The sequence below is a fragment of the Pezoporus occidentalis genome, unplaced genomic scaffold (assembly GCF_034315485.1).
Source record: "Pezoporus occidentalis ecotype Australia unplaced genomic scaffold, CSIRO_AGI_Poc_V1 ctg57, whole genome shotgun sequence".
NCBI lineage: Eukaryota > Metazoa > Chordata > Aves > Psittaciformes > Psittacidae > Pezoporus > Pezoporus occidentalis.
This window is the reverse complement of record NW_026915910.1, coordinates 2,768,098-2,785,597: the sequence shown is the minus strand read 5'-3', so window position 1 is coordinate 2,785,597 and position 17,500 is coordinate 2,768,098. Positions and strand designations below refer to the sequence as shown.

The 17,500-nt window shown below is 44.1% G+C and overlaps 2 protein-coding genes across 3 annotated transcripts; one reads left to right on the top strand and one right to left on the bottom strand.

Annotated features, from left to right (window-relative positions):
- Nucleotides 1-2: 2 nt before the first annotated feature.
- On the top strand, nt 3-7,781 carry ANKRD66 (ankyrin repeat domain 66). 2 transcript variants are annotated; one of them, XM_062638466.1, is made up of 4 exons: nt 3-116; nt 1,893-2,053; nt 3,399-3,627; nt 6,243-7,781. In XM_062638466.1, the coding sequence occupies exons 2-4, from the start codon at nt 1,915-1,917 to the stop codon at nt 6,421-6,423; spliced, it is 549 nt and encodes a 182-aa protein (XP_062494450.1). In that variant the 5' UTR covers nt 3-116; nt 1,893-1,914; the 3' UTR covers nt 6,424-7,781. The 2 variants fall into 2 exon arrangements, with proteins under 2 accessions (XP_062494450.1, XP_062494449.1); XM_062638465.1 differs by lacking the exon at nt 3-116 and adding an exon at nt 1,554-1,690.
- Nucleotides 7,782-9,732: 1,951 nt separating this feature from the next.
- Nucleotides 9,733-11,520, bottom strand: LOC134173947 (taste receptor type 2 member 40-like). Its single transcript, XM_062638462.1, has one exon. The coding sequence runs from the start codon at nt 11,152-11,154 to the stop codon at nt 10,204-10,206; it is 951 nt and encodes a 316-aa protein (XP_062494446.1). The 5' UTR covers nt 11,155-11,520; the 3' UTR covers nt 9,733-10,203.
- Between the last annotated feature and the right edge of the window lie 5,980 nt (nt 11,521-17,500).

Below are 17,500 nucleotides of genomic sequence, written 5' to 3'. Positions count from 1 at the left end.
TTCCTCCGGTGCTGCCGAGCGTGGCTGGGCAAGCACTGGGATCCCAATGAGGAAATCCACCCAGCCGGGCTGCAGCATCCTCCGGAGCAGCTGCGATGCTTACGGAATGCTTTGGGGTGAGGAGGGGGATCCTGCAGAAGGGAAGAAGAAAACACTGCCCTTTGGATCAAGGTCCCTCCATCAACATCCAAATCTTTTCCTCTGGCCTCGTGAAAAGGGGTTAACAACACCCCAGGGAAAACAATATCACTTTTGGGTCAACTTGAGCAGTTTAAGATGGATCAAGTGCAGGGCCCTACCGGTTGGGCACATCTGCATGTGCTCCCCCACTCCTTGACACAGCCCTGGCATTTGCCCCGTGATAACGCCGAGTTTAGGGAATTAACCCCCAAACAGCACCAAAAATAAAACGGTTTTCTGAGAGAGCAACAGGTTGATCCAGCTGATGAAACAGCCATCTGAGCTTCAAGGCCAGCAAAGGGAGGCAGCAGGGGAGAAACTGAAGGTAAAATTTGGCTTATGCAGCTTCATCTTTGGTGAGCTCTGGGGGTGGGATTGTGGGCTTCTCTTCTTCCCCTTTGCATATACATGTGTGGATATAAACTGAAGCTAGCAGACTGCAAAGGTGCTTGAAATTTAAGTTATATTTTTATACTAAGAATTTTGTTGGCAATTCATTGAAAAGGAACAAGAAAGTGGCATGAAAAGGTCCAAGATTATTACTATTTTTCTGGATGAATTAAAGCATAACATTTTCAAGATAGATTTAATGCTGATGAAAGGTCTTGAAGAACAACTCTGAAGACCTTTATTTAATCTAAAGGGACAGGTTCTTCAAGGTTAGTGTGAGACAACGAGGAGGAGATAGTGCGTAAATGGTTAAAGCAACAGAGACATGCCAAAGCCAATGATACTTTGGTAGCCCACTGAGGAGCTCCAAAATTTATTATATCTTGTAATATATTCAGATATTCCCTGATGTGCAGGAGTTAAACTCAGTAAATGTCATATATGGGTCTTTGTCTTGTATGTGGGCTGCACAGTCCAGCTACATAAGTCAGGGGACCTGCTTGCTGATTCCCTCTGACCTTTTTAATCTCATCCTTTTCTTACAAGAAAGCAAGGTAGAGATGCTTGTGTGTCCCTCCAGCCTGTATTTGGGATGTGTTTGGGATGTTTATGGGAGTTGGGAGCAGGGAAATGGCCCCATCCACCTCTGGCTCCCAAGATGTAGACCCCAGGATTGCAAACCTTCCCTCACATCAGCCTCTGAAAGCTCCTACGTTGGTCCTTTCCAACATGCTGAATGTGGAAATCACACTCTTTTCAATCTGTGAAAATGACTCCATGGAGTAAATGCAATGCAAACGCAAAGCAAGGCTATGGAGATGGGATTTTGAAGCAACATGCCATAGCTTGATTATTTGCACCAAAGAGCTTCAGGAGTACCTTCACAGACATTTCTTTCATTGCAGTAAAGCACCACAGATAATGGATCTGCAGCTCTGGCAAGGGAGGAGCCAGTTTCTATGGTACTGAGTACTAACAGACCCCATAGCAAATGTTTGGCCTGAGCTGGCAGTTTGTTAGCAACATCCTTGAGAAATGCAACGTGGTTTTATGTAAAAGTCCTTTGTTTAAAGGGCTGCACTTTGCTCCAGATTTCCGTGACTACAAACCAAGCATCACTGTCAGTCTGTGATCACTAGTTTGGATAAACTGTTTTCCTTTTTCCCCACTCATTCCTTTTTCCTTATTTTTGGATAAATCCTGGTTTCTCACAGTGTGTGTCTCATTTTTAATATAGATGCTGCTTGATCTGTTAAAATTACTCTTGAGAGAAGCTGATACATCAGTGAACACCCACTAATCAACCATCACTCTTTTACCAGGCACCTTTCTGAAGTGTGCAGCATGACAGAGCTCCACGAGGCTGTGGCTGTTGGGGACTACGACCTGGTGGATGAGATTTTGAGGACAGGGCGCTGCGACCCGAATCACAAGGATGCCGACTGGCACGACAGGACCCCGCTGCATTGGGCTGCTGCAAAAGGTAAGGGTACCCCCTGCTCTGTTACCTCTGCAAACTGGCATCATAGGTGATGCTGATTGTAATTGCATCTCACTAGTGGCAGTTAACGCTGGTAGTAGTCACAGCTTGTATCTGATTGTTCTGTCCTTAATGAGTGAGAAAAAAGAAAATAAAAATTTAAATGGGAAATTTGCCTCCAAAATAATTTATGGGATGGCCATCAAAGTGTTTTTTAGGGCTTTTTCCATCATGTGAAAATTTAGCTTACATGATACTTGCATATAGCATGTCTGCTTGTCCCCCACATATTACTTTTCTAAGAGGTGTCTTCATACAGCGCAGAGGAGTGATTTCTCATGTACATCTGCCTGAGTGAGCAGAAAATCAAACCCACTATATTTGTACCAGGTATTTATCAAACCCAATAGGACAAAATAATTACAGTGTGTTTTACATTGCCCGCCCTTTATCCCACCTGGTTGAACAAACAACACAGGACCAGAACTGTTTGCAGCTCCCATTTGGTCTTTCACGGTCAGAAGTGTCTGTTAAAGTCAAATATGCCTTTGCAGCCCAAAAAAAGAGATGAATGCAACAATATATAATGTGTAATAGTACACAGTGTCCTCCTCCATGATAGGGCATTTGTTACACATTGGGATCTCACATCACGGTGTCTGTCTCTGCTCAGAAATCAAGTATGTGATTTGTTGGTTTACATTTGACACCATGTTTTACTTTTGCCCTGGTGGATTATTACTTGTTTGAGCATCAGCAAAGGGAACTGAGCTGCTTAAGAAAATGATGATGGGAGACTGGCATGGCTTGCTGCCATTGGGAACAATCTAGTTCAGTCAAGGCAGTGTGAAGCTGGGTAGAAATAACTTTTTTTCTTCTTTAAGCAATTCCACAAGTTAGAAAAATGTGAAGGTGAGTGAGAACAAGTAATTTCTCCTATCAAACAAACCTTTGTTTTAGTAAAGATATTCACAGGTTTTCCAGTTTTTTAATGTTTAAATTTTAGTTTGCATTAAACTAAAACCCAAAACAAAACAATGAAATAGTAGGTAGCCAGATGGTCCATGACTAATTGAGGTGTGCTGTTCAGAAATTAATAGAAATCATTTTGATTGTATTGTTGACTTGTTGCAAAATTCTTCTGGAAACAGTCTAGTTTGGGGGGAAAAAAATCAGCATTTTCTAATGAGTATCATTAATTTGATAAATGATGGCCAGGTCATGAGTAAAATCCATCATTGCATGGTAAGGTATTATGATCAGTTGTGTGTGACCATCTTCAGCATCCTAAAGGTATAAAGTCTAATGCATGTGCATCTTCTCTTCCTGTTTTGTGGTCCAACACAAGGGCAATCGGAGCTGGTCAAGCTCCTCGTGGATCATGGCGCCCGGCATTGCCTGCGAACTGAGGTGGGCTGGACTCCAGCTCACTTTGCTGCCGAGGCGGGCAGGCTGGGTGTGCTTCGCACCCTTCATTCCCTGCACGCTGCCATGGATGCAGCCGACCTCTTTGGTGACACTCCCAAGAAGGTTGCAGAAATCTATGGTCACCAAGACTGCTCCAGGTTCTTAGAAAGGTGAGTAGCCATGGTCAGTGCTGCTGCGGCAGCTGATGGGGCTTGTGACGAGTCCCCATTGAGGATCCTGCTGACTACACCTGTAGGTCACAAATGAGTGGTTTAGGGTCCCTCAAAGAATCACCGCCACAGGTATTAGCAAAAGTGGGTTTAATATTAACTTGTGAAAGTGTGACTTAAAGCTCAATGGCAAGGTTCACTCTAGTACTTGCTACGTGGAAGAAGTTCTCCCCTGTGAGGGTGGTGAGTCACTGGCACAGGTTGCCCAGAGAAGCTGTGGCTGTCCCATCCCTGGCAGTATTTAAGGTCAGGCTGGACATGGCTTGGAGCAACCTTATGTAGTGGAAGGTGCCCCTGCATGTGGCAGGGGGTTGAAACTGGATGAGCTTTAAGGTCCCTTCTGACCCAAACCTTTCTGGGATTCTATGATTCTATGACTCATGCAGCTGATAGAGGGGTTTCTGAGGTGGCTGACTGAGGTAGAAACTTGTCTCTCAGACCCACGTGCTGGCCTCACTCACCCTGTTGCTGCATGGCTCATCTAGGGGCATGGCTGGAACAATTTAACAACTGGGAAGATGCTTTGAGTACCCATGCCTAGGACATTGTATCAGACACTTGAAGGCTGTGAGGTGATTTCACATAACACAGCCTGTGGGCAGCCAAGAGTTATCACTGGGGCTCAGGAGCCCTTTTTTTTAAGTCAAACCACTATAATTTACAACCACAGTGAACACCTTCACCCTCATGCAGCAGTTTCACCTCCTCACGTCAGCAAACTTGGAGTTAATCAGGATGAATTACTGACATTTTGTAGTATAATCACAATTACTTCTGCTCTTTCAGTTGTCTAGAACATCTCAGAGGTGATGATGCCCATGGTCAGGCAGCACTCTGTGGCTCCAATGGGAGCTGGGCAATACTGTTGGGCACTGCAGACAGAAAATGAAGTGTGTGTCTGCACACTAATGCTGTGCAGCAGAGTAGGTCTGCCCTCTGCTCATGGTGTGCGTGTTATTGGTATGTAAATATGAGTGATATTTTGTTACAGAGCATCACTTTTGGATATTTGCCTCTCATGCAAAAAGAGAGAAAAGGCAATTTTTTAAAGTCTGAGGGTCTGTGCCAAATGCAAACGTGTGTATTATAACAGGGCTCTGAGCATTCAAATCCTTCCTAAACCCCGGTTCAGGGTTAGGGGTTATCTAGCACCACCATGGTCCTTGCACACTGTCTCTGACCCCAGGTGTGCCAGCTGCACATCAACATGGAAATACTACATGTATCGACATGTAAATATTATTAACATGCAAATATTAATAATATTTTGCTACAGAGTATCTGCCACTCACAGAGGTTTGCATGGGCATGCAAAGGACAGGAAACAGCCTTCAAAACACAGCTGATTCTGGATAACAAACACATGATTTGCATCAGGGTTTTTTTGCATGAGAATGGCTTTACCCTGGATGCTGTGAGACCTGCTGAGGATGGGGCCAAGCTGTCACAGAGACGCTTCCTGTGCCTGCCACCAGCTCTCTGCAAAGTGCTGAGTGTTGAATGCACCAAAGGCTCCAGCTATTCCAAGTCCAGGGCATATATACATTCATAATATGTGTGCACATGTGTGTGTGTGTGTGTGTGTGTGTACACCAAAATACATATATTAAAAAGTGCCCAGAAAGAGGTTTCTTGCCCTTGGTAGCAGATACTTTAGAACAGAATACAATAGAATATAATACAATAGGATAGAATAGTTCAGCTGGAAGGGGCCTGCAGTGATCATCTAGTCCAACTGCGTGACCATGTCATGGATGACCAAAAGTTAAAGCATGTATTAAGAGCATTGTCCAAATGCCTCTTAAATACTGTCAGACAATGGGGCATTGACCTTCTTTCTTACGCATATGTGTGTATAGACAGGATTTTTCCTGATATCTACTGGTATTTCTGACAGAGCTTCATGAACACTGAGTACCTACAAACATCCATCCTCTGCAGTAGGACGAAAGGGTTTGTCTTCTTTTGGACAAGATTTACACTTAAGAGTGCCCAGTGAAAGAGAACTAGTGACTTAAATCTTGGTGGTTGACATGATCTTCAAAGGTCCCTTGTGACCCAAACCATTCCATGATTCTATGTTGTATGACTTGGAAGTGAAGGATAGATGTACTTGTCATTTGGCAGTAAGAGTTTCTAGTACTTACGAATGAGCAGTACAAAAAAAAATAAAAGAAATTGGGAACGTTGCAGTGAGTTAATATACCGTGTATAGTTGCGTTAAATGCGGTTAAGCCTATTTAAAACCACAGACATTCACAAGATCAGTCTTTCAGAGCTTTGATGGCTAAAATTATGATTCCAGTGGTGAAAGTCCAATCTTTGATCCTTACCAAAGGTTTCCCACTTCAACCCAACTCTCAGTTGAGTACCTGATTGCATGGGGTGAGGAATGCTGTTAGATTTGGGATGAACCTCAGTGTTTTCTTATGTATTGCTGGCAACAGTGTTGTGAACATACCAATATACGATGTAGGTGGGCTGCTTATGAGTGGTGGTGTGACTGTGCTGTGCCCAGTATTGTATTGAACATGCTCTCTCGCTTTCTTCTCCAGAGCAGAGGTGGAGAGCAGAAACTATCGCAGGACAGCTGCAATGAAAGGAATCCCATTAGACCAGGTTGATGAAGACTGGAAACTCAAGAAAGAAGAGCTTAAGAGAAACCCACCATGTTCCTGGAAGAGCTATACATCCTTTGCGCAAAAGAAAAGTCCCAAAAAAAGGGAGAAGCAGTAGTGTGCCCTGCCTATTTGGTGCCACTGACAACTTGCAGTTGAGAGCAATGACCCTGACAGACCTCAAGTGTACCTGCAGGGTGAAATATGGATGAACAGGAGCAGATGGCCACCAGGATGCATCCCTGTGATGTACTGTAAATACTCTTGTTCACAGTGAGCACGTACAAGTGCCTCTTTCTGTCTGTGTGTCTGTATGTGTCAGATCACAGAAAACTGCAGAGGATGTTTAAATACACTCTTATATTCGAATTCACTGAAATGTATAAATTTACAGAAATGACAGCCGTTTCTTACAGTGTCTGAGAGGGAAATGGTTTTGCCCCTAACTGATTAATGAAAGTACCTGGGACTGTTCTGCTCACTCTGCTGATGTTCATGGCCTTTGCTTATTTGCTCTCATCCTGAGTCACCAGGAGGCTCTGTAGGGACTTGTAGCTTCTGGTGGTGCCTCTCACTTTGAGAGTGGGGTGTAGTTGTTTCTTCTGGCGGAAGGAGAGGCGCTGATGTTGACCTTTTACTCTCGTTGCTGCTTTCAGACATGTATGGCTGCCAAGACAGTTAGAGCACTGCCTTATTTTTAGCAGTGCTCCCAGCCATTTTTATATCTATGCTCATAGGAATGCTGTGGAGCTGGTGCTGAGCTGTCCCTCTGCACTTCAACACTCTTCATGGGAAAATACTTTTTAACTGTTTCACTTCTCAATCATAAAGAGTTTGGATTTGACCCAGAGCAGTTTTCCATTCCATGCTAGCAGTGGGCAGCCATTTGTTTTGAGTTCTGACATCTTTTATGTGTCTGCTTCGCCTGCTCTTGTATATCTGCCTCCTTTCCCATCTGCTTCCCCTCCATTACCCAGACCTTGTGCTTCTGGAGTGCCTTAGTTACAGGTATCCTTTGCCCAGCACTTGAGCACTGCAGCTGTAACCAACAGTGCTGTGATCCATCTCCCTCTTGCAGATTTCCAGGGATTAATTCAGCCATCTACACAGAGGTGTCTAAGCCATGAGGGATGCTCTCAAGTACCCAGACTGACCCTGCAGGTATACAGAAGATCTTGTGCTGTAGCTCCCAACCCCATGCAGATGTCTCGGGTACCCTAGGCATCCCAGATGAGTCAAGATGCCTATGGAAAAAAAGGCAAGCTCCCAGCTTTGTCTTGATCTTAAGGTCCTTTCCAACCCTAACCATTCAATAATTCTGTGATTTGTAATTCCCAAGCCATGTGAGACATCAACTCCATTCACAGTTGGCCTGACTGTTGAACTGGTGACAGTGCAAGTGGAGACACATACTGGACAGAGTACCTCTTTCCATACTGACAAACTAAACAGTGCTGTTTCTAGCCCTGAGGCCAGCTGGTGAGTGGTGTGTAGTTGAGGAACACTTTCCCTGGGGCTGGGCACATCACTGCATCTCTCCAGAGAGCACCTTTACCGTATGAGCTGTGCAGTGCAGCTGTGCTGTTTTAGAACCTATCTCCTCCAGTGCCAGCTGGGTGGGGCTGGATGCTGGAAACTGGAGGGTGATGCTGCATTGTGCATGATGTTCACAAGGGGTTTATGGAGGGGAAAGAAGGTATCTTCATCATGGCTTAATTGGGTGCATTCTTTTTGTGCGATAACATCTGCAAGATATTGGTTTTGCCTGCTGAGTTTTGTGGCATGTGACGTTTTGAGGGACGATGTTGCATGGGTTGTAGGGAGTAAGATGGTCTTGTGATTGGGACTGTCACATTAAATGATCAACTGCATGAGCAACAGAGGGAAAGAAGGGAGGTGTGGTAGTTCCTGCCCTTTAAAAAGGCCTTTAAAGCTGGAGACACGTGTCTGAATGAGGTGTGTAAGATCTGCCTCTGTCTGGACACAGTGTCTCAACAGATTGAGTGGTGTAGTGTCTCCTGCTGTCAAAGTGGGACTCTGTGGAGTTGGGCATCTGATCTAAAAAGCGCAATTACAGCTAAAAGCAAACAGCTATAGGCAGTGTCCTCTGAGTGTCTGATTTTGATCAGATGAATCAAACCCTTTGAACCCATCTTTATTACAGAACAACAGAAATGTAAATTTTTTGGGTGGGTTTTTTTGTTTTGTTTTTGTTTTTGTTTTTTTTGCTTTACTATTGCAGGAAAAGCCAGAAAAGAGTGAAAGCTGATGATTTGGAAACAGCTCCTTGTACTTTCCTTTTAAGCTCTTCCCCTTTCATTTTTGTGGGGATGGAGAAGAATAGGGAAGAGAATAAGGGAATGGTCTTTTGCTCACAGGTGAAAAAGCTCATGGGTCAAGATGAAGACAGGGAGATCACTCACCAGTTGCCATCACGAGCAAAACAAACTTGACTTAGGAAAAATCAGTTTCATTTATTGCCAATTGAAAATAAAAGTAGGGTGATGAAGAACAAAGACAAAACCAAGACACATGACTTCCACCCCCTCTTCTCAGCCTCATTTCTTCATTCCCAGCTTCTCTACCTCCTTCCCTCTAGCAGTGCAGGGGAATGGGGAATGGGGATTCCGGTCAGTCCATAATTTATTGTCTTTCCCACTTCTTTCTCCTCAAGCTCTTCCCTTGTCCCAGCATGTGTCCTTCCCATGGGCTGCAGTCCTTCAGGATAAGCCTGCTCCGGTGTGGGCTCCCTACAGTTTTCAGTCCTTTGGGGCATCCCTCTGTTCCAGTGTGGCGTCCTCCATGGGCTGCATGAGGATATCTGCTCCACCGTGGACCTCCATGTGGTGCAGGGGAATTTCTGCTCCAGTGTCTGGAGCACCTCTTTCCATTCCTTCTCTGACCTTGTTCGCTGCAGGACTGTTCCTCACAATTTTCCTCACTCCTCACTGCTGGGCAGTGGTTTTCCCCGTCTTAAAGATATTTTCCCAGTGGCACCACCAGCACTGCTGATGGGCTGATCTGTGTGCTGCTGTGGTGGGTCCATTGAAGCTGGCTTTCCCTGGCATGGAGCAGCCTTGACCTTTCCTCAGAGAGGCTCCCATGGACCCCACAACTGCCAGCACGTGGCACAAACGTCGTGTACAACTGCAGTGGGTCACTGCAAGAAGAAAGCTTGACTTCATCCGAGATCACACCTTGCACAAAACGCACTGTCCTCGGTGCTTTACTGCTCCAGAGTCCACTGGTAACAGCAGATGTCATGAGAAACAAAATGCAGAGCAGGGGCGCAGTCACACGCAGAAGAGGAAATCATGTTTTCACGTGAAGTGTGGCAGAGAGAGGACACATAAGGCTGGTGTGGTACAGGGGCTTTCCACCCCACCTGTCCACCCTGTGGCCAGTATTTAGCAATACTGGCTGTATTGCTAAAGCCAGTTGGCACCTCTGGTGAGTAATAGTGATCAACATATTCACGCTTGTGCTATAAACCAATGCATGATAGTGATACAGCTCATATTATTATGGACTGTGAAAGCAGAAATAAATGTAAAACAACAAATAGATATAAACATGTTTAGTTCAGTAGTTTCAATCAGCAGATACCAAATTTTTAGGAGGTTTGCAGTAGTGTTATTCCGCTTTTGCATCTAGCCCATGTACCAGGTCTGATTTACTTTGACAATAACTTACACAAAGAATTGTATAAATGATAATAGTAACTTATTTAACTCAGAATAATTGAAAGAATTGTAATGAAGCTTTCTTAACTTAGATAGTGAAGGTAGAACATCTGTATCATCTACACTGACTGGAGAGTTGCATTAGAGATTAAATTACTTGGGTTTTATAGCAAAATATCAACATTTTTAATAGGCTTCAGCTTTTATTACAGTTCCTACTTCTTGCAAACCTTGCACTTCACACAGAGTAGAGTCCTTAGCAGTGCATTTTCCAGTTTTGGATTGCTGAAAATCAGAGTAAGGGAATGAAGAGATGGAAAAGCATACTGGAATATGAAAATGAGAAATGACACAGTATTTTCCTTCTTTGTGGCATAAATCAGTGTCAAGATCAAACATATAAAATTAAAGCTGTAAATAATGAAGATGGACAGAATAGATTTTATGGCTTTGATATAGGTGTCCATGTTGAGTTCCTTCATTGAGTTGTTCTGCATCTTGCGTTTTTGTCTCCAGAGAGAAAAGATGAGTAGGACAGAAAAGATGACTGCCATGAATGCAGTGGCAAATCCAAAGCCGCTGATAAGAAAAACAGGAAAAAATTCTTCACTCATTCTGACATCCATTTTCCAGAAGTTTTCTAGGGCAGTGGAATTGGGCTGGACACATTTTGCCTTATCAGTGACGTAGTAGATAGTGATGCAGATGACCAGAGATAAAAGCACTGAAGCCAGCAACAGCCATGGCACAATCCTGTCAATTTTCACTTTCAGGTACAGGAAGAAGGTGTACCTGAAATTGGCAACTTTTACGCAATAAAAAACACACAGACAGGCAGAAACCCACAAGTTGGAAGAGTTTAAAAAGCTTTGAACAGCTACAACTACTTGCGGTATGGGGTGAACATAAAAGTATGTGGGATAAAGTATTGCGAGAAGGCAATACACCCATGTGACGATCAAATATGCAAACCTGGAGCATCCTAGAAACAACAAGACCTTCTCATTAGAGTTAAAGCTTTTCTTTTTGACCCAAGAAACACAAATCACAGAAATGATGAAAGCATTTATCCACGTGCCAGCAAATGCCTGAAATGTGATGATGACAATAGCCAGGGTATCATATGAAGTGACATTGAATTCTTCTTGAGAGTAGCACAAATTCATCCTCCAAGATGGATGGTGACACTCCGCTGGAAGAGTAGGTTGTTGCACCAATGCTTAACGCAGGTTAGCAACTGCTGTTCTATGAGTGTCATGTGAGGGAGCTTTATAGAGCAGGGAAGAAGGCTGGGATTTTGGTGCTGCTCCTGTTCAGAGCAGGGCAGGTGCAGGAATGTAAATGTGCTGCGTATTCCCTTACCTGGTATCAGTGTCAGTCTTCAGTATTTGAATTTCGGTTCGCAAGAGCTGTGCTGGATAGCACAAACAATGTAGATGTTTTTCTGCAATGGGCAATGTTGTGATTTAGTGACTGTCCCATGTTTGATCACTGTCAAGATTCATGATCTGTGTTCTTCTGTCCCTTTGTCACTTGTGATGCTCATGTGGAGGGGTGCGCTCAGGAAAACACAGGCAGGGAAGTCACTCTTTCATCTGAGAGACCAGGAGATGTAAAATTCAACCAAGATGCTGGAAACTGGAGTTCATTTTGATCCTCTAGAGGCACTGAGATCTATGTTAGCTTTCCTAATGGTAATGCCTCAATTTTAAGTGAAAAGCCGCTTGGTAGGGGGAGGGCATTGAAAGAAAAGCAGGACTTTCTCTTAAAGTTTGAAGTTGAAGCATATACAGGAAAAGGGCAAAAATAAATATGAGTCCTGTGCACAGGTTCAAAACACACCTGCTAGCAATGTAAAGAGCTTCAGGGATGGGTCCATGCTGGGTTCCTGCCACACTGAAATATTCCCAAGCTTCCAAATAAATTTAAGTCCTGGAAACTGTGGGTCTTTAACAGGAAAAGTGTGTCAAGCTCTGTCAAGCTCTGTAGAGCATGGACTGCCAATAGGCTTTGAGTTTGTACAGGGCCCTGTACATTGGACCCTGCACATTGGGACCACAGCTACAAACTAGATCTTGGCTGGTGTAATCAGGAAAAATATTAGACCCAACAAATGGCTATACAGCTACGTGAAATAAACCACCAGCATTTTCTCACTTCAGAATGATGCACTTGTTTTCTGGGGGATATAAATGTAGGAGCTGCTCTTTAAATATTAGAAATGTGTAGGAAGCCCAAAATCTTCATCATAAATTTGGCAATACATTCAGCTGCTCATGAGGAATCATAGAATCATAGAACAGTTGGGGTTGGAAAGGACCTTAAGATCATCTATTTCCAACCCCCCTGCCATGGGCAGGGACACCTCACACTAAACCATGCCACCCAAGGCTTTGTCCAACCTGGCTTTGAACACTGCCAGGGATGGAGCATTCACAACTTCCCTGAGCCCATTCCAGTGCCTCACCACCCTTACAGTAAAGAATTTCCTCCTTATATCCAATCTAAACTTCCCCTTTTTAAGTTTTAACCCGTTACCCCTTGTCCTGTCACTACAGTCCCTAATGAAGAGTCTCTCTCCAGCATCCCTACAGCTCCCCTTCAGATACCGGAAGGCTTCTGTGAGGTCTCCACGCAGCCTTCTCTTCTCCAGGCTGAACAGCAACGTCTCCCCTGTGCTCTTCTGCAGCACAACTCCCAGAGAAACCTTGGCAGTGGCTGTAGTTCAACTTCTGCTTTGTCAATGTGAATTTATCTGGAGTTGGTTGGTTACACATGATCTGTGACCAAGATATGAAGCCCAAGTACCTTCATCCCTGCCGCAGGGTTTCAGAACATTGCACTGAGAGCTTTTATTTTCTGACATTGCCCATTTTCTGCTGTATGCTCTGGCCTAAGTTTCCTCTGGTTTTGGTGACAGAACAGAAAATGTGGTGTAGCATTAGGGGCTTTTTTCTTCTCTGCATATGTATGTGAGGAGAATATAAGTTATCTCTATAACAAAAGGGCTGAAAATTAACTGCCTGTGCTGGGATTGTGCTTGTACAAGGGCACTAAATGAAAATGTTACACTAGCAGGACCATACAGTGGCTGGGGTTTGGCCTCAGCTCTGTGTGGGGAATCTGGCACCTTACAAAAAGTAAGGGTGTAAAATTAGATCTTCAAATGATTTTTAAAGCATGGAAGATGTGGATCAGCTGCTTAAAACAGCATTGTCTGCTGCCAGTCCCCCCCAGCACCACTGTAGAAGGGAAGCAATATCTCAAGCTTTTCATCTGCCGGCCCATGGATAACCTTGTGCATCTCAAATGGCACCAGACTCCTACGTTTAGGCATCTGGATGAACACACAGCTGTAATGGGATCTGAGACACAGAGAACATAGACTTAATTGCTTCAACCTGAGCTTGGTTCAGGCTCAACCTCTTACCTCTACAGAATCCTTTAATCATGCAAGAAATCCCAGATGATTAACCAAGGTTAGCTAACTAGTTAGGCTATTAGATGCCCAACTTCCAAACAAATCCATTCCACCAGGATATCAGTGTTATTGTTCAGAAGTCCACAGTTATTTCAGGATACAAGCCTGAGAAAAACAATAAAATTCTGGGCACCTCTGGGCAGGTGTTACTAAACTGTTGCAGAAATCTTTATTCAGCCCCAAATCCCCTTAGTTTCTGACAGAGAACAGGCATGTTATAGTGTGGTAATGGTTGGTGGTTTGCTTCTTTCTGGGCAGTTACTGTTTAGAGAGATATGGGCTGGTTGATGAGGCAACCTGATTAATTGTGTGGTCCTTGAAAAAGCATATATTGTAGTTCTTGATATGTTACCCTGCCTAAATGGTTGTTTATCTCATTTCAGAAACGGGAAGGAAGCTTTTTGAAGTTGATATTATCTTACCACTATGTGCTGCTGCTCTAAACCAGCATCAGCAAAGACTGGGCTTAAAATGTTAATACAAACATGCAGATCTCATTAACAGCTGGAGAGGAATGCTCTGAGAAACAACTCCTACAGATGGAAATTTCCCAACGCATATATCCCAGCTGACAGCCTGGGTAGTAAGACTTTTTATTAGGGTAGCATGGTATTACTTGCATTAGATATACTCTCTTTTTGTCCAGCTCTCTGGGCTGCTTTTGTTTCATTTGCTATTGAGTTATGCTGCATTAATTTAATAACAAGGGCTGCATTATGCTGCCCTTCTTACTGCTGGCCAGATAGAACAATGCAACTCTGCCCCAGTACACTTGTTTTCAGTGCAACAGCCCCAGTGACCAGCCAGATGCTGACGAGCAGCCAATTCGACTAGTATCAGTGCATCTCTAGATAATGAAGTCAGGAAATCCTAATCTCAAGAAAAGGCATGTTGAAATACTGCACCCTTTGTGCCTTATCTCTTCTTAACAGGCCCACCTCAGTACAGGCAGAAAGGAAATGCAGGTGCTCTAGAAGTAAAAAATGTTCAGAGCATTCTCCCTCCTTGTTTTCAGCTAGTTTTAGGCACTATTTGAAATTCTGAACAATTTAAGAGTAAAATCTAATATCAAATCTGTTAAAATCCTGCACATTTCTCCTGTGTTTACTAGCCCCAAGATCAAAGTTTACAGTACTTAAAATTCCATAGTAATATGCAATAACATTGCCCAGTGAAACATGAACAATGCCCTGGATGTCCAAAAGCCTGTTTGCTTGTTTCAGCATTATCAGTTTATCCACAATATTATCTCTCTCTATGAGCTCTGCCAAAATTCTTCATTCAAGGAATTCTGCTAACAGCCTCCTGCTCTTTTATGCAGGTAGATATTTGTAATATGTGTTCATAGCTTTAATGCACGCTTGTTCATACTTTCTATCTAGAATTATAGATATTTACAATACTATAAAGGCAAAACAACTGCTATTGTTACCCTCTGCTGTCTGTTTCAGATCTGAATGCTAAAGTTGTTATCCTGCAGATGTTTGACATGTTCAGGCTGAAGTCTTGCATTGATTTAAAGCCCTACAAAGGAGAACAGGCTTACCTGAGATTTGAGAAGCTAGATGGGTAATTTTGTATTAGAAATCTGTTTTGTACCACTCTGTTTTATATGATTGCTTTTCCATCTTAGAAGGCATGAATTTTCATTCTTGTTTGTGCAAAGGACATAACTACCTGAGCCACATTTCTGTTCCAGAGCTTATTTGTATTACACTGGAGTTAAAACTGATGCAAACAGACTAACCAAAGGTATTATCTGCATTGAAAAGATTATTTTATTTCCATTTGCATCCTAACTACTGAAATAAATCCCTTTGTTGGCACTGTTTTAGGGAAAACAAGCAAATAACTTCCTCCTGTTGTTGGCATGTCATTAATGTGTTGGCATTAGCATGATGCCTGAGCATCCTTGCTTTCAGACGCAGGGTTAGGTTTACTTGAGCAACTGCTGAAGCCAACAACCTCCACCACTCTTCAGGTCACTGTGGGTTGCCTTTGCACTCAGTAGGTAACTCTTCAAGCCACAAACCATCTTATCTAAAATAGAAGTCTAAAATAGGCCTGGTGACTCATATCCCAAATGCCTGTTACTCTTCAGGAACTATAAAGGTGCCAGGGAAGCTAATACAATGGTGATGCCAACACTGTGAATGTCTGAAGTTAGGTCAGGAGATTTTCCTGCTTGCTCGAGAGGACCATCAGGAAGTTGTTGATGCCAGTTAGTGTCTGTGTCTAGGAATCCAGTCTAGATTTGCCCCTGGGCATGTGTTGTGGTTTAAACCCAGCCACACAACTCGTTCACTCACTCCCCCCCTTCTTGCCCTCCCCCTACTCCCGGAGGAATGGAGAAGAGAATCAAAAGAATGCAACTCCCATGGGTTGAGATAAGAACAGTTTAGTAACCAAGGTATAACACAAATCACTACTGCTGCCACCAATAATAATAATGATAAAGGAAATAACAAGGGAAGAGAATACAACACCTCACCACCAACCAACTGATAACTCGCCCCCCCCAGCCCGACCAAGCACTGACCGATACCTCCTCCAACCCCGCAGTCCCCCAGCCCTTCTGGGTAATTCCCAGTTACCCCCTGGGCATGATGTGCTGTGGTATGGAATACCTCTTTGGTCAGTTTGGGTCAGGTGTCCTGTCTCTGCTTCCTCCCGGCTTCCCCTCCTCCCTGGCAGAGCATGAGGCTCACAAAGTCCTTGGCCAAACCAAAACATCATTGTTATCAGCTCTGTTCCCAGGCCGAAAGTCAAAGCACAGTGCTGCACCAGCTACCAAGAAGGAGAAAAATGGCTGCTACTGCTGAACCCAGGACAGCATGGGTACACTTGTGACAGCATTTTGGGCCAGCTTTTCTTTTCTTAAATCAGGATTTAAATTGGTACTTAGGAACCAAACTGGGGAAGCCATTGCAACCTGAGCTCACTGGAAACTGCTCAGTACCTTTGAACATTGGACCACTTATTTAGGTACTTTGGTAAACATACACATAAACAACAGCCATGCTCATGGTCATCGCAAAACTCTCAGGAGCACAGATGGGGATGATTGTGATTTCCAGCTCCACTGGCAAAGCTATGATGGTGAATAGTCAACATGCTATACAGTACTGACATGCTGTGTTAGCACACACCTGAATATTGCCACTAGCTTCAGCAGGACTACTTCTGATTGGCACCCTGAAGAGAGAAATGGGCCACAGAGCCTATCCCAGGCAGGGTTAGAGAATATTATGGGTGTCTGAAAGGGAAAGCTAACACGTAGGTTCTGAGCTAGTTCACACAAGGAAATAGCCAGCCGAGAATGGGATAAAGAGTTGAGATGTTGGAATGGAAGGTTACAGGCTTTTTAGAAAAGACAGGCCTGGCAGGCAGGGAGGGGGAGTTGCCCTTTATGTTAGGGATAGGCTGGAGAGTATGGAACTCTGTCTGGGGACAGGTGAGCAGTCCACAGAGAGTTTGTGGGTCAGGGTAAAAGGGAATATAGCTATGGGAGACATTACTGTGGGGATCTGTTACAGACCGCCTGATCAAGGAGAACCTGCAGATGAAGCACTCCATAGACAGATAGGAAAAGCCTCACGAGCACAGGCCCTTGTTCTCATGGGTGACTTCAACCACCCTGACATCTGTTGGAAGGACGGTACGGCCTGGCACAAGCAATGCAGGAGGTTCATCGATTGTGTAGAAGACAACTTCCTTCTGCAAGAAATAGAGGAGCTGACAAGGAGAGGTGCCATGCTTGACCTCGTGCTCACCAACAGGGAAGGGCTCGTTGGAAATGTGATGCTCCAGGGCAGCCTTGGATGCAGCAATCATGAGATGCTCAAATTTGAGATCCTCAGGACAGTGAGAAGAGCGTGCAGCAAGCTCCCTGCCCTGGACTTCAAAAGAGCAGACTTTGGCCTCTTCAGGAACCTGCTTAGGAAGGTTCCATGGGATACAGCCCTAGAGGGCAGGGGGGCCCAAGACTGTTGGTTGATATTCAAGGATCACCTGCTGCAAGCTCAGGAGTG